The sequence below is a fragment of the Coregonus lavaretus genome (genome assembly GCF_964263955.1).
Source record: "Coregonus lavaretus genome assembly, chromosome: 33".
Taxonomy (NCBI): Eukaryota; Metazoa; Chordata; class Actinopteri; order Salmoniformes; family Salmonidae; genus Coregonus; species Coregonus lavaretus.
Window position 1 is genome coordinate 32,836,604 of NC_140020.1, and position 14,909 is coordinate 32,851,512.

At 45.4% G+C, this 14,909-nt stretch overlaps 1 protein-coding gene across 1 annotated transcript; it reads left to right on the forward strand.

Moving 5' to 3' along the window:
• Positions 1-160: 160 nt before the first annotated feature.
• drc1 (dynein regulatory complex subunit 1 homolog (Chlamydomonas)) lies at positions 161-12,998 on the forward strand (the record flags this gene model as incomplete). The annotated part of the gene is made up of 16 exons (XM_084151039.1): positions 161-288; positions 486-573; positions 675-787; positions 1,075-1,258; positions 1,338-1,475; positions 3,316-3,402; positions 3,557-3,679; positions 3,762-3,901; positions 9,409-9,543; positions 10,622-11,138; positions 11,287-11,376; positions 11,510-11,596; positions 11,701-11,846; positions 12,399-12,551; positions 12,712-12,814; positions 12,942-12,998. The coding sequence occupies 16 exons, from the start codon at positions 161-163 to the stop codon at positions 12,996-12,998; spliced, it is 2,289 nt and encodes a 762-aa protein (XP_084007165.1).
• Between the last annotated feature and the right edge of the window lie 1,911 nt (positions 12,999-14,909).

A 14,909-nucleotide genomic window follows, 5' to 3' on the forward strand; every position in this document is an offset into this window, starting at 1 on the left:
GGGTGCCGAATATCCATATTTTTGAGACTGGGTACCATAGCAACGATTACAACAACAAACCATGTAGTGAGTGATGTTGCCACTTGCCACTTTTTCCAGACTTGGGTTATGTGTAGAAGGGAAGTAATAAGCCTAGCTAGCTAGCTAGCTAAGAAAAAAAATGAGTCAAGCCGGTAACCTACGTGAGGAGACGGAGGAGGCTGGACCTTCCGTGGACTCTGAAAATCCAGAGGAGAGAATTGCAGCCCGTCGCCTCCGGATAGCTGCACGAAATGAAGCCAAGAAAAGGTAGCTAGCTAGCTTCTGTTTGAGCTAGCACCTGTTAGCCACCTGTTAATGTTGATATAAGCAGCCGGAAACGTTTAGCTTAGCTGTTTAGCTATTGCAGGTGAGGTGTACTCTGTCCTCTGCAACTTTAGTGTTAGCTAAAATTAGCTATAAAGTATATGCCAACATAAAATGTGCTTTTCCCATCTGTCATTCAGACAAGAACTGGGAGATAACTCCCATGAAAAGAAAGAAATCAAAGAGGAGACAAGGAAAAGCCAGCATCAAGTGGAACAGAGTGAGAAGGTAACGTTAACGTTAGGCCTATGTTATTGTTAGCATTATAAATTAATTTGAAGCAATGAAACATAACGCCACACACACACTACATGTCTCTTTCTCCCCAGCGTATGATAAAGCTGCAGAGTGATGGGACAGAGCTGGTCACCAACATCCAGGTAGCAGCCGATTCTAGGGAGTCCCAGCGCGGAGCAGAGCTGGAGGAGGCCCACAGACACAGGTACCATACCCAGGATCAGTGACTGTGCCCCACAGCAGTTGTAGTACAAGTTCTCCCTCTGCTGGCCATGAACTGTAAATGCGTGCCGGTATCTCATTATGACAAAAAGCAGGTCAAATTGATACGACCTCCTCACAGCACCGCTCAACAAACAAACTGTTTTACGAATAATTGAAACGTTGTTGACTATCCACCAGACATTCATGTGCTCAAAACCTCCTCTTCTCTCCGACCTCCCTCTATCTATCTATCTAACTCTCTCCCCTCCCACCCCTTCCCCTGAGCAGGGTGGAGAAGCTGGAGAATGAGGCCAAGTCGAGCCTGGAGAAGTTTGAGGAGATCACCAGGAAGTGGACGGTGGCCAAGATGAAGGAGATCCCCCAGGACCTGAGAGACTCTCTGAACAGCCAGCAGCAGCTGTGTGCCCTGCTCATAGAGGACAAGAACAAACTCATCCACGAGCTGCAGCAGGTAGTGTGTGTGTGTGCTTGTGTGTATTAATTTGTTTTGTCTGTATGTATAATGTGTGTGTGTGTGTGTGTGTCTGTAGGAGATTAAGTTAAGTGACGACCGCTACGTCAAAGATCTAAAGAAGCAGGCAGAGGATGTGGACCTGATGATTGAGAGGATGGAGGACCAGGTCAAGTTTCTGATGGGCTCCTATAGGGATGAACTGGACCAGATAGAGGTAGGAAACATTCAGATTCAGTGTTTAATACTCACATGGACAGGGTTGCATGTGTGATTGTAGGGTACAGTGAAAATCTTAGGCTCCGAGCTCCAACATGTGAAATAAAATAATGAAAATGGTAATAAAAACAACAACAATAGAAATAGAAATAGCACTATATACATCATGACTGTAGCAGTGATGAATTAATAAATGTCCATTGTGGTGGAGGCAGAGTAAAGACCGTTTAGGGGGTGGGGGGGAATGACCATTGGGGGAGCAGCAGCATGACCATTGAGCGGGTGTGGGGACCAAGTGAAATAAAAACAATACAAATTATATATAAAAAATATATATATAATATACATATTAAATAAAAAATAAAAAAAATAAAATGTATTTGCCACATGCGCCGAATACAGCAGGTGTAGACATTACAGTGAAATGCTTACTTACAAGCCCTTAACCAACAATGCAGTTTTTTAAAGAAAAATTTGGAATAAAAAAGTGTTAATTAAAGAAAAATAGAAAATAAAAGCAAATAGCTAAAGCGCAGAAGTAAAATAAAATAACAGTAGGGAGCTATATACAGGGGGGTACCGGTACAGAGTCAATGTGCAGGGGCACTGGCTAGTCGAGGTAATTGAGGTCATATGTACATGTGGGTAGAGTTAAAGTGACTATGCATAAATAGTAAACAGAGTAGCAGCAGTGTAAAAGAGGGGGGTGGGGTGGGGTGGGGGGGGCAGTGCAAATAGTCCGGATAGCCATGATTAGCTGTTCAGGAGTCTTATGGCTTGGGGGTAGAAGCTGTTGAGAAGCCTTTTGGACCTAGACTTGGCGCTCTGGTACCGCTTGCCGTGCGGTAGCAGAGAGAACAGTCAATGACTATTAACAACTGCAACAGTGATGAATGTCGTTGGGGTGGGGGCAGAGTAAAAGTCATTTGAGGGTGTGGGGGAAAATGTCCATAGGGGGAGCAGCAGGTACGGTAAGTGACCATTGAGGGGGTGTGGGGGGAAATGGCCATAGGGGGAGTAGCGGGGAGGTAATATTCATAAGAGGAGTAGCAGGGGGGAGAAGATAGCTGACTAGTGGTGGCTATTCAGCAGCTTGATGGTCTGAGGGTAGAAACCTTTGGCCAGTCATCCAGTTTTTGCCATGATGCTCCTGTACTACATGCGTCTGAGTGATTGAAGCGGGGAAAACAGGGCATGGCTTGGGTGGCTAGGGTCCCTGATGATCTTCTTGGCCTTCCTGGTGTTGTAGGTGTCCTGTAGGGCAGGCAGTGTGCACCCAATTTTGCGTTTTGCTGCACGTATCACCCTCTGAAGCGCCTTGTGGTCTGCGGCGGTGGAGTTGCCGTACCAGGCTGTGATGCAGCCCGACAGTATGCTCTCGATGGTGCTCCTGTAGAACATCCTGAAGAGTTGTTGTTGTGCCTTCTTCACCACGGTGTCTGTGTGGTTAGACCATTTCAGCTTCTCTGAGATGTGTACGCAGAGGAATTTGAAGTTATTGACCGTCTCCACGGCAGCCCCGTTGTCCAGCCTGGTTCCTCCTGAAGTCCTCAATCAGCACCTTTGTTTTGCTAACGTTAAAGGAGAGGTTGTTTGCCTGGCACCACGCCGTCAGAGTGCCTGCCTCTTCCCTGTAGGGTGTCTCGTCATTGTTGGTAATCAGGCCTACTACTGTTGTGTCGTCAGCGAACATGATGATGGAGTTGAAACTATGTGAGGCCACGCAGTCGTGGGTATACATGGAATACAGGAGGGGACTGACGATGCACCCTTGTGGTTGTTGACATGTTCATTGATCTGTTTGTTGATGGTTGTTGACCTGTTCCTGTTTTGTGCAGAAGTCCTTTGAGCATGAGCGGAAGATCTTGCTAACGGGGAACAGGACAAAATGGGAACAGCACATGAAGGAGCGCCGAGACAAAGAGGTAAATAGGATTCTAATAAACAGACATCTCTACAGACGGTATACCTTTCTTTCTCTCTTCTCTCACTGAAAATGAACTTGAGCTGTTTGTGTCTCTCTCCATCTATCTCAATACTATATCCCCTCCTTCCTCCTTTCTCCCTCTCTCTCTCTAGCTGGAGAACGTGATGCAGAGGATGAAGAGGGTGGAGGAGTATGAAGTGTTGCTGCAGCAGCTGAGGACAGAGGATGCCGAGGAGTACAATATGATCAAGATCAAACTGGACACAGATGTTCAGGTAGACAGAAAAAGTGGCAAAAGTTTGCAGGTGTGTTAGGGACTGTTTTCAAATGAGCTGTGGTGTGTGTGTGTGTGGGTAGATTCTGGAGCAGCAGCTGCAGCAGATGAAGGCTACGTACCAGCTGAACCAGGAGAAGCTGGAGTACAACTTCCAGGTGCTAAAGAAGAGAGACGAAGAGAACACCATCACCAAGTCCCAGCAGAAGAGAAAGATCACCAGGTAGCTACATCTACAATGCATTCGGAAAGTATTCAGAGCCCTTCACCTTTTCCACATTTTGTTACGTTACAGCCTTTTTTCCCCCTCATCAATCTACACACAATATCCCATAATGACAAAGCAAAAACAGGTGTTTTAGAAATGTTTGCAAATTTGTTAAAAATAAAAAAGGAAATATCACATTTACATAAGTGTCACATCTCCTCCCGTTGCGTCCCTCCGGCACTCTGATTCACCGGTCTACTGAGCCACCGGTCTGAGCGCACCACCTCGGCAACACCGGAATGGAAACCCAACGCACCCTAATCACCTCCAGCGCACCTGCACCTCGTCATCTCGTCACCACCCCTATATAGCCCTGGAATGTTCAGTTTTGTGTTGTGTGTGATTGTTAGTGTCATGTCGTGTACTCGCGCTTTGTTGTTCTCTTGCTCAGTGTTAAGTAAACCTTTACACTGTTGATTCCTGCATTTGCGTCCTGCCTCTTCGTATCCTCAGTACGTGTCACAGAATCACACACCTATCACGAAGATGGATGCAGCAGGTAATCCTCCTGGAGTTTCCCAGCACCAGCAGCAGATTGCCCAGCTGAACGCTGCCATGCAGGAAGTGCTACAAACGCTGCATAAACTGACTATCGCTCCGGTTCCACCTCAGGGAGCGGCGAATGCACCCAGTCCACCTCCTCCCGTGCTATCACCAACGTCTGAGGGACCCCTTGCGCTGCCGGAGCGCTATGACGGGAAAACGACAATATGTAGAGGCTTCCTGCTACAGGTTTCACTGTATCTGGCGCATCAGCGTGGGCCATCTCCATCGGACCAAGCCAGGATAGCACTGGTGATTTCGCGACTGAAGGGAAAGGCGCTGGATTGGGCCACGGCAGTCTGGGAAGGAGGTGAGGCCGCGGCGCTTCCCTACTCCACCTTCCTCGCTCGGTTCAGGGCGGTGTTCGATCATCCCATGGAGGGAAAGGACGGGGGTGAGCGTCTCCTCCGGCTACAACAGGGAGAGGAGGCCTCGTTCGAGCACGCCCTGAGCTTTCGCACAGTGACGTTGGGAGGACATCACGATGGAACTCGCATGTCGGGACGATGAGATGGACCTTGTTACCCTCATCGCCACGTCCATTCGTCTTGACGACATGTTGAGAGACCGATGGCGTTCCCAACACCACCCAGAGCCTCGACGCTCACCCCTCGACACTCGCCCTGCCTCCGAGTCCTCACCCATGGAGGTGGGCAGCACCCCCTACACCACCACTGACCACAGATCTCCTGGCGGCTCCCTATCTAGGCGGTATGACTCCCGTCGCCGCTCCGTGAGTGTTCCGTCATCACCTGTCACCAAACCATTGTTTTTAGGTCCCTTAACGGTGAATGGTTCTTCCTTCACTTACCACGGCAATGATAGATTCTGGATCAGCGGGGAACCTAATCGATAGGGAGTTGGTCTTTGAATGGGGGTTGCCCACCGTGCCACTGCCTTCTCCGTTACACGTCACCTCGCTGGTGATGGCCAGTCCCCACCACCATCAAGAGCCTACAGAGCTTCCTGGGCTTCGCAAATTTCTACCGGCGTTTCATCAGGTCCTTCAGCTCCATAGCCGCCCTGCTCACCTCTTTCCTTAAGGGTGAGCATCAGAAGCTGGCCTTGAACCCTGAGGCTGACGCTGCCTTCAAGAGGCTGAAGGAGAGGTTCACCACAGCAACCCTCCTAAAACACACAGATCCAGCTCGTCCTTTCATCCCGGTCGCGGCCGGCTACGACAGAGCCTGGATACGAACCAGGATCTCTAGTGGCACAGCTAGCACTGCGATGCAGTGCCTTAGATCACTGCGCCACTCGGGAGATCCGAAACACCTTAAGGATGATCAATGGAAACAGGATGCACCTGAGCTCAATTTCGAGTCTCATAGCAAAGGGTCTGGTATTTCTGTGTTTTATTTATTTGCAAACATTTCGAAAAATGTGTTTTCGCATTGTCATTATGGGGTATTGTGTGTAGATTGATGAGGAATTGTTTTTATTTAATCTATTTTAGAATAAGGCTGTGGAAAAAGTGAAGGGGTCTGAATACTTTCCGAATGCACTGTATAACACTATCACTATAGCAACATTATACCACCTGATTTACAAAGGACACGTTTTCTGCATCTTAGATGGACGCTGTTCCCTACAATGTGGCGCTGAACTTCTGAGTTCTGTCTCCATCTCTGTCTGCTTCTGTTGTGCTGAATCGCAAATCTCTGCTACTTTAGTACCGTTAGATCTTTTAAACCTGTTGACAAAAGTCAACAACAGACGTGCGTTCAAAAAGGCTGTAGTTTGGGGGAAACTGGTTAACTTGTAAATAACACATATGGAATCATGTAGTAACCAAAAAGTGTTAAACAAATATATATGTTATATTTGAGATTCTTCAAAGTAGCCACCCTTTGCCTTGATGACAGCTGTGCACACTCTTGGCATTCTCTCAACCAGCTTCACCTGGAATGCTTTTCCAACAGTCTTGAAAGAGTTCCCACATATGCTGAGCACTTGTTGGCTGCTTTTCCTTCACTGCGGTCCGACTCATCCCAAACCATCTCAATTTGGTTGCAGTCGGGGGATTGTGGAGGCCAGGTAATCTGATGCAGCACTCCATCACTCTCCTTCTTGGTAAAATAGCCCTTACACAGCCTGGAGGTGTGTTGGGTCATTGTCCTGTTGAAAAACAAATTATAGTCCCACTAAGCCCAAACCAGATGGGATGGCGTATCGCTGCAGAATGCTGTGGTAGCCATGCTGGTTAAGTGTGCCTTGAATTCTAAATAAATCACAGACAGTGTCACCAGCAAAGCACCCTGACACCATAACACCTCCTCCTCCATGCTTTACGGTGGGAAATACACATGCGAAGATCATCCGTTCACTCACACCGCGTCTCACAAATACATGGCGGTTGGAACCAAAAATCTCAAATTTGGACTCCAGACCAAAGGACACATTTCCACTGGTCTAATGTCAATTGCTTGTGTTTCTTGGCCCAAGCAAGTCTCTTCTTCTTATTGGTGTCCTTTAGTAGTGGTTTCTTTGCAGCAATTCGACCATGAAGGCCTTACTAACACAGTCTCCTCTGAACAGTTGATGTTGAGATGTGTCTGTTACTTGAACTCTGTGAAGCATTTATTTGGGCTGCAATTTCTGAGGCTGGTAACTCTAATTAACTTATCCTCTGCAGCAGAGGTAACTCTGGGTCTTCCATTCCTGTGGCGGTCCTCGTGAGAGCCAGTTTCATCATAGCGCTTGATGGTTTTTGCTACTGCACTTGAAGAAACTTTCAAAGTTCTTGAAATGTTCCGTATTGACTGACCTTTATGTCTTAAAGAAATGATAGACTGTCGTTTCTCTTTGCTTATTTGAGCTGTTCTTGCCATAATATGTACTTGGTCTTTTACCAAATAGGGCTATCTTCTGTATTCCCCCCCTACCTTGTCACAACACAACTGATTGGCTCAAACGCATTAAGAAGGAAAGAAATTCCCACAAATTAACTTTTAAGAAGGCACACCTGTTAATTGAAATGCATTCCAGGTGACTATCTCATGAAGCTGGTTGAGAGAATGCCAAGAGTGTGCAAAGCTGTCATCAAGGCAAAGGGTGGCTATTTGAAGAATCTGAAATATAAAATATATTTTGATTTGTTTAACACTTTTTTGGTTACTACATGATTCGATATGTGTTATTTTATAGTTTTGATGTCTTCACTATTATTCTACAATGTAGAAAATAGTAAAAATAAAGAATAACCCTTGATGAGTAGGTGTTCTAAAACTTTTGACCGGTAGTGTGTATATACAGTTGAAGTCGGAAGTTTACATACACTTAGGTCGGAGTCATTAAAACTCGTTTTTCAACCACTCCACAAATTTCTTGTTAACAAACTATCGTTTTGGCAAGTCGGTTAGGACATCTACTTTGTGCATGACACAAGTAATTTTTCCAACAATTGTTTACAGACAGATTATTTCACTTATAATCACAATTCCAGTGTGTCAGAAGTTTACATACACTAAGTTGACTGTGCCTTTAAACAGCTTGGAAAATTCCAGAAAATGATGTCATGGCTTTAGAAGCTTCTGATAGGCTAATTGACAACATTTGAGTCAATTTGAGGTGTACCTGTGGATGTATTTCAAGGCCTACCTTCACACTCAGTGCCTCTTTGCTTGACATCATGGAAAAATCCAAAGAAATCAGCCAAGACCTCAGAAAAAAATGTGTAGACCTCCAGAAGTCTGGTTCATCCTTCAGAGCAATTTCCAAATGCCTGAAGGTACCACGTTCATCTGTACAAATAATAGTACGCAAGTATAAACACCATGGGACCACGCAGCCGTCATACCGCTCAGGAAGGAGAAGTCTCCTAGAGATGATTGTACTTTGGTGCGAAAAGTGCAAATCAATCCCATAACAACAGCAAAGGACCTTGTGAAGATGCTGGAGGAAACAGGTACAAAAGTATCTATATCCACAGTAAAACGAGTCCTATATCGAAATAACCTGAAAGGCCGCTCAGCAAGAAAGAAGCCACTGCTCCAAAACCATCATAAAAAAGCCAGACTACGGTTTGCAACTGCACATGGGGACAAAAATCATACTTTTTTGAGAAATGTCCTCTGGTCTGATGAAACAAAAATAGAACTGTTTGGCCATAATGACCATCGTTATGTTTGGAGGAAAAAGGGGGTTGCTTGCAAGTGAAAAACACCATCCCAAACGTGAAGCACGGGGGTGGCAGCATCATGCTGTGGGGGTGCTTTGCTGCAGGAGGGACTGGTGCACTTCACAAAATAGATGGCATCATGAGGAAGGAAAATTATGTGGATATATTGAAGCAACATCTCAAGACATCAGTCAGGAAGTTAAAGCTTGGTTGCAAATGGGTCTTCCAAATGGACAATGACCCCAAGCATACTTCCAAAGTTGTGGAAAAATGGCTTAAGGACAACAAAGTCAAGGTATTGGAGTGGCCATCACAAAGCCCTGACCTCAATCCTATAGAAAATGTGTGGGCAGGACTGAAAAAGCATGTGCAATCAAGGAGGCCTACAAACCTGACTCCGTTACACCAGCTCTATCAGGAGGAATGTGCCAAAATTCACCCAACTTATTGTGGGAAGCTTGTGGAAGACTACCCGAAACGTTTGACCCAAGTTAAACAATTTAAAGGCAATGCTACCAAATACTAATTGAGTGTATGTAAACTTCTGACCCACTGGGAATGTGATGAAATAAATAAAAGCTTAAATAAATCCTTCTATCTACTATTATTCTGACATTTCACATTCTTAAAATAAAGTGGTGATCCTAACTGACCTAAGACAGGGAATTTTTACTAGGATTAAATGTCAGGAATTGTGAAAAACTGAGTTTAAATGTATTTGGCTAAGGTGTATGTAAACTTCCGACTTCAACTGTATCTGTGTAGCTCTGCTGTAGTTACTGTGACTTTTATCATCTAGACTGCAGGATGTTGTGAACAACCTGAAGATCAAGTGTGCCAACCAGGAGAAGCAGTCTCGGGAGGAGAACCAGAACCTCACTGATGACTACACACGCATCATGCAACAGTACAAACACATGCAGAAGAAGATGAGGTGAGTAACATACACACACACAGATACACACAAAGTTGCAAAGTGTCGCCGGAGAAGATGGCTGCCGTTTTACAGCCCTCTAACCAATTGTACTATTGTGTGTTTTTTCGCGTTATTTGTAATTTATTCTGTACATAATGTTTCTGCCACCATTTGTTATGACCAAAAAGAGCTTCTGGCAACTGCTCGGCCTCCGACCGCAAGGCACTACAGAGGGTAGTGCGTACGGCCCAGTACATCACTGGGGCCAAGCTTCCTGCCATCCAGGACCTCTATACCAGGCGGTGTTAGAGGAAGGCCCTCAGCCAACCTAGTCATAGACTGTTCTCTCTGCTACCGCACGGCAAGCGGTACCGGAGCGCCAAGTCTAGGTCCAAAAGGCTTCTCAACAGCTTCTACCCCCAAGCCATAAGACTCCTGAACAGCTAATGATGACTACCCGGACTACCCCCATCCCCACCCCATCCCCCTCTTTTACGCTGCTGCTACTCTGTTTATTATTTATGCATAGTCACTTTAACTCTACCCACATGTACATATTACCTCAATTACCTACATATTACCTCAATTACCTTGACTAGCCGGTGCCCCTGCACATTGACTCTGTACCGGTACCCCCCTGTATATAGCCTCCCTACTGTTATTTTATTTTACTGCTGCTCTTTAGTTATTTGCTTGTATTTTTTTTACTTAACACTTTTTCAATTTGACATTGTTGGTTAAGGGCTGTAAGTAAGCATTTCACTGTAATGTCTATAAAATTTGATTTGATTTGAGACACACACACACACACACACACACACAAATACAGACAGACAGAGAGAGACACACACACACACAGAATGTAATTGTCAGTCTTTGCATTTTCATATCTCTCCCTGTCTAGTGCTATAACCTAGGGATGGTCAAAACTGCAATATAACTGCACCAAGCAGACCAACAAATGTCACGTCAAGAGCAATGTCTCAAGCACTTGAGGAGACTTCGACACAATTCTTAATTGCTTTGTTGCTTCAGAAAGCCTTGTTTTACCCATCCCTCCTAATAACGCTACACTTCTTCCCCTCTTTCCATTCAGGCACTTTGCGACCATCGATGCCAAGAAGTTTGAGGAGGTGTGGCTGATGAACGAGGAGGAGGTCAAGGCGCTGGTGGAGAAGGCCCTGGACACGGACCGGCTGGTCCACGAGCAGCAGCTGGGCCTAGCCTGGCAGCGCCCACCGCTGGCCTTCATGGAGCGCTGCGGACCCCTCCAGCCCCAGAGACAGGCCCAGAAGACTGCGCACCAGGCCATCTCCGAGCTGCTCCGGCTTGGATGTAGCCTGGGGAAGGGGAAGTACCAGGAGGCCGGGGTTGGGCCTGAAGCCGGGGTTGGGCCTGAAGCCGGGGTTGGGCCTGACGCCGGGGTTGGGCCTGATGCCGGGGTTGGGCCTGGGGCAGAGAGCCCTGGGTTGGCTGTGGAGGTGTATGAATCAGGAGCAGGGCTGGAGAGTGGGAGCAGTGAGGTGGAGAGGGAAGGGAGTGGGGGGGAGCACAGTGGGACGGTGTCGGTGAAGACGGTCAAGAAGCTCCTGGAGCTGCTGTGTGACGAGGCGGTGAGCGGGCTGAGTTTTCAGCTTGTGTGTCTGTATGAAAGAGGGATAGAGAGAGGAAGAGGAACTGTGTTATCTACCTAAACTAGTTCAACATTTAGCCTTTACAGTTTCTCTGTCTCTCTCTCCTTCCCTCCTTCTCCCTCCACAGGGTTTTCTGATAGAGAGTAAACTCCTGAAGCTCCTCTCTCCACTGGAGAAGGATGAACAGTCCCTCATGAAGCTGGATTCCATCTTCACTGTGAGTTACACTGTAACGGCTATATGTATGTTATGTCACCTGTAACTATACATTTACTGTCACATAAACACAAGACAGTAGTGATAGAGGAGCTGTATCAGTGTTGTCTCCGCTCTCTGTTCTTCTCTGCCAGGCCATGGGGATTGAGAGCGAGGAGGACGTGTACAAGCTGGCTGATTTCTTCATGAAGTACAGACAGACACAAGGGGAGCAGGCCCAGGTAAGGAGGGAGGGAAGAAGGCTGGTGTTAGTAGCCATGGTTACCAGCTCCACACTGACATCTTGTAAGAATCCTCTCTTTCTTTTCTTGTTTTCTGTATTCAGGATGTGTCTGCGAAAGAGGGCGTGGCCAGTCCTCAGGCGGAGGGAGGGGAGCATACCTCCTCCTGTAGCCCGACCTCTGACCTCATCCACCCCAATGATGTCCTGGTCGCCCTGAGGGCCTACACTGCCCACCACTGCCGGCCCAGGTCAGCACTGGGGCTCTCTGTTTCAATACCCACATTTGCATACCACTTAGAATGAAGCAATGTATTGGGCATGCATTTCTAAGTGGCTTGCCCATGTATTAAGCAATAAGGCCCAAAGGGGTGTGGTATATGGTCAATATAACACAGCTAAGGGCTGTTCTTTAGCACGATGCAACGCAGAGGTATATTGGCCATAAACCACAAACCCCGGAGGTGCCTTATTGGTATTATAAACAGGTTACTAACGTAATTAGAACAGTAAACAAGTTGTTTTGCGTCGTGGTATATTTAAGCAATAAGACACATCAGGGGTTTGTGGTATATGGCCAATATACAACGGCTAAGGGCTGTTCTTATGCACGACGCAACGCAGAATACCTGGATACAGCCCTTAGCCGTGGTATATTGGCCATATACCACCCCCTCGGACCTTATTGCTTAATTAAATGGTGACACATATAATGGACTCAGTACAGTGAACTTAAATATGTGTAGAAACTACCATACAAATGTTATATGGGGAAGCGTAACATTACAAAACTATTCCCCCAGAGAGGTGGCTGCCCCTCACCAGCCCAGTATGCTGGGTCTAGGAGGGAGAGATGACTCTGAAGACGCAGCCTACTGGGAGGCCATGGCTGACGTCATCCCTGAGGCCAAACTCAAGATCTGGGGCGCCCTGGAGACAGCACTTGACAAGTACCAGTGAGTACCACACACACACCCACACATAATGACAAGATAGTATCTGCCTTATAAATGCATTCAATCCTGGCCTCTAATTGAGTTATAAAACAGGTGATATAAAGAGTGGTGACTGATTGAGCATCGTTTTGATAGATTATTTGAATCTGTTTGTTCCTAGCATTGTTCTGACAGAGAGGTCCCAGTTCATCACAGACACACAGAGCCTGAAACAACAGAACACAGAGCTACGGATGCTGCTTCACCAATACGTCAACTCCAGGGTATGTGTGTGTGTGTGTGTGTGTGTGTGTGTGTGTGCCTGTGAATGCATCTAGAGGGTTTGTGTCCAGAATGTGTGTGCTAATTTAATGAGAGACGTCTACTGACCTATCTACATTCTTCTCATAGGTCAATGCTGAGCTGGAGATCCCACCCACCCTGGTGATGCAGTTGGCTCCTGAGTGAACAAGCTGACCAATGAGGAAGAGCACACACAAACCCACAGTGCAGTGGAAATGCTTCAATATTTTATGATGAAAATAAAGCACTTCATCAACATACAGTATGAGAGTTGATGTTTAACACTTTTAATAGAAAATATAAAGTACATAATGGGAGTATTAAGATTATACCAACACTATGTGATAATAGTGCAATGCATTAGAGCTTGTACAAAGTGCCTTTCGAATACCATAAATGTATAAGATAGCGCAAATACATTCAGGGATCAGCCACATTGAGAGAGAGAAATGAGAGAGTTTGCATGTGTGTGGTTGATAAGTGTGTTCAGCCAGCGATGTTGAAGATCTTGTTGCTGAGGGCAGAGGGCATGGAGAAGAAGAGCAGGCCCAGGAACAGTAGACCCAGGACAGCCCCCAGCAGCAGAACACAGTGCAGCTTATACTGCCTCCAGGCCAGGATACACACCACACGTACTGGGCTCAGCAACCACGACAGACTGGTGTTGGGACGACTGCAGGAAGAGATAGAGATGTTACACACACACAAAACTGAAATGCACACGCACGGACACACAAACACTACCCATAACGAGTCATATCGATACTAATGCAACCTCTGGCATTCATTCAAACACAAAGAACACACACTGTATGACACATTGTAACCAGATACAAAACCACATTCTTTGTCAAAATGGGTATTTCAATTAATTCCATTTATTTTAAATAATTGTTAAAACAATGTTTATATTGCATACTCGTCAACAGGAGGATATAATACACCCTTTATCATACAAACAGGCGAGAGTTACTGCAAACATTAAAATATTTTTTTGTCGGTTTGTATTTTGTGAACATGAGATCACTAAAATGACTGCAACACAAATGATGTCATAACTACTGGTAGGTCAAGCAAGAGAAAACCAGAGAGAACTGCACACTGCAAACCATGTCATCTGATAGGCCGATAGGGCAAACCAAGCAATCTGATAGGCCGACAGGGCAGAGGTCAAGAGGCCAAGCCGCACTCCCTTTTACAGTACCGCTTATTTGCAATAAGGTGCACATAACCACTTCAGGTCCTGCATTGATTCAAACGTGTCAAGAACCAGACATAGATAAAAGGTTTAGAAACCGACTGTAAAGCTACAGTAGAAAGGAAGTCATGCCATATCTGATGACCATGTAAACTGAATCACTGTGAGATGTTAGAATACAGATGCATGCTTATATTTCTCTAAACCTACTGTACATTTTCTGGATAACAGTAACAACCAATAAGAGCGTTCCAGGTCACTGAAGAAAGCAGTGAAGAAACATAAAATGGTGGTGTTTGAGGACATCATTTAAGCCAAACAATAGCAAGTTTACCTCTCTAATTGATTCATATTCAAAAGCTATACTTGTATTCTTTGTTCCTCTTTAAATCTTGTTAAACTACAGTAGGTCCTAGGAAAATAGACATTTTTCAATATTTTCATCATTATTTTAGATGTGTGCAAGAGCTAAAGAGGAACACTATTAAACTGTTGGAAAACATTTTATTTTGTCCAGTTGAAGAGCTCACACAAACCCAATGATTCCCATTTCAAAACCGACATACAGTGCCTTCAGAAAGTATTCATACCCCTTGACTTATTCCACATTTTGTTGTGTTACAGATTGAATAAAACAATTATTAAATACTCGATAATGACAAAGTGAAAACATGTTTTTAGAAATTTTTGCACATTTATTGAAAATGAAATACAGAAATAATATATATAATTTACCTAAGTATTCACACCCCTGAGCCAATACTTTGTAGAAGCAACTTAGATAGCGATTACAGCTGTGAGTCTTTCTGGGGCTCTAAGAGCATTATTATTTTCAAAATTCTTCAAGCTCTGTCAAATTGGTTGTTGATCATTGCTAG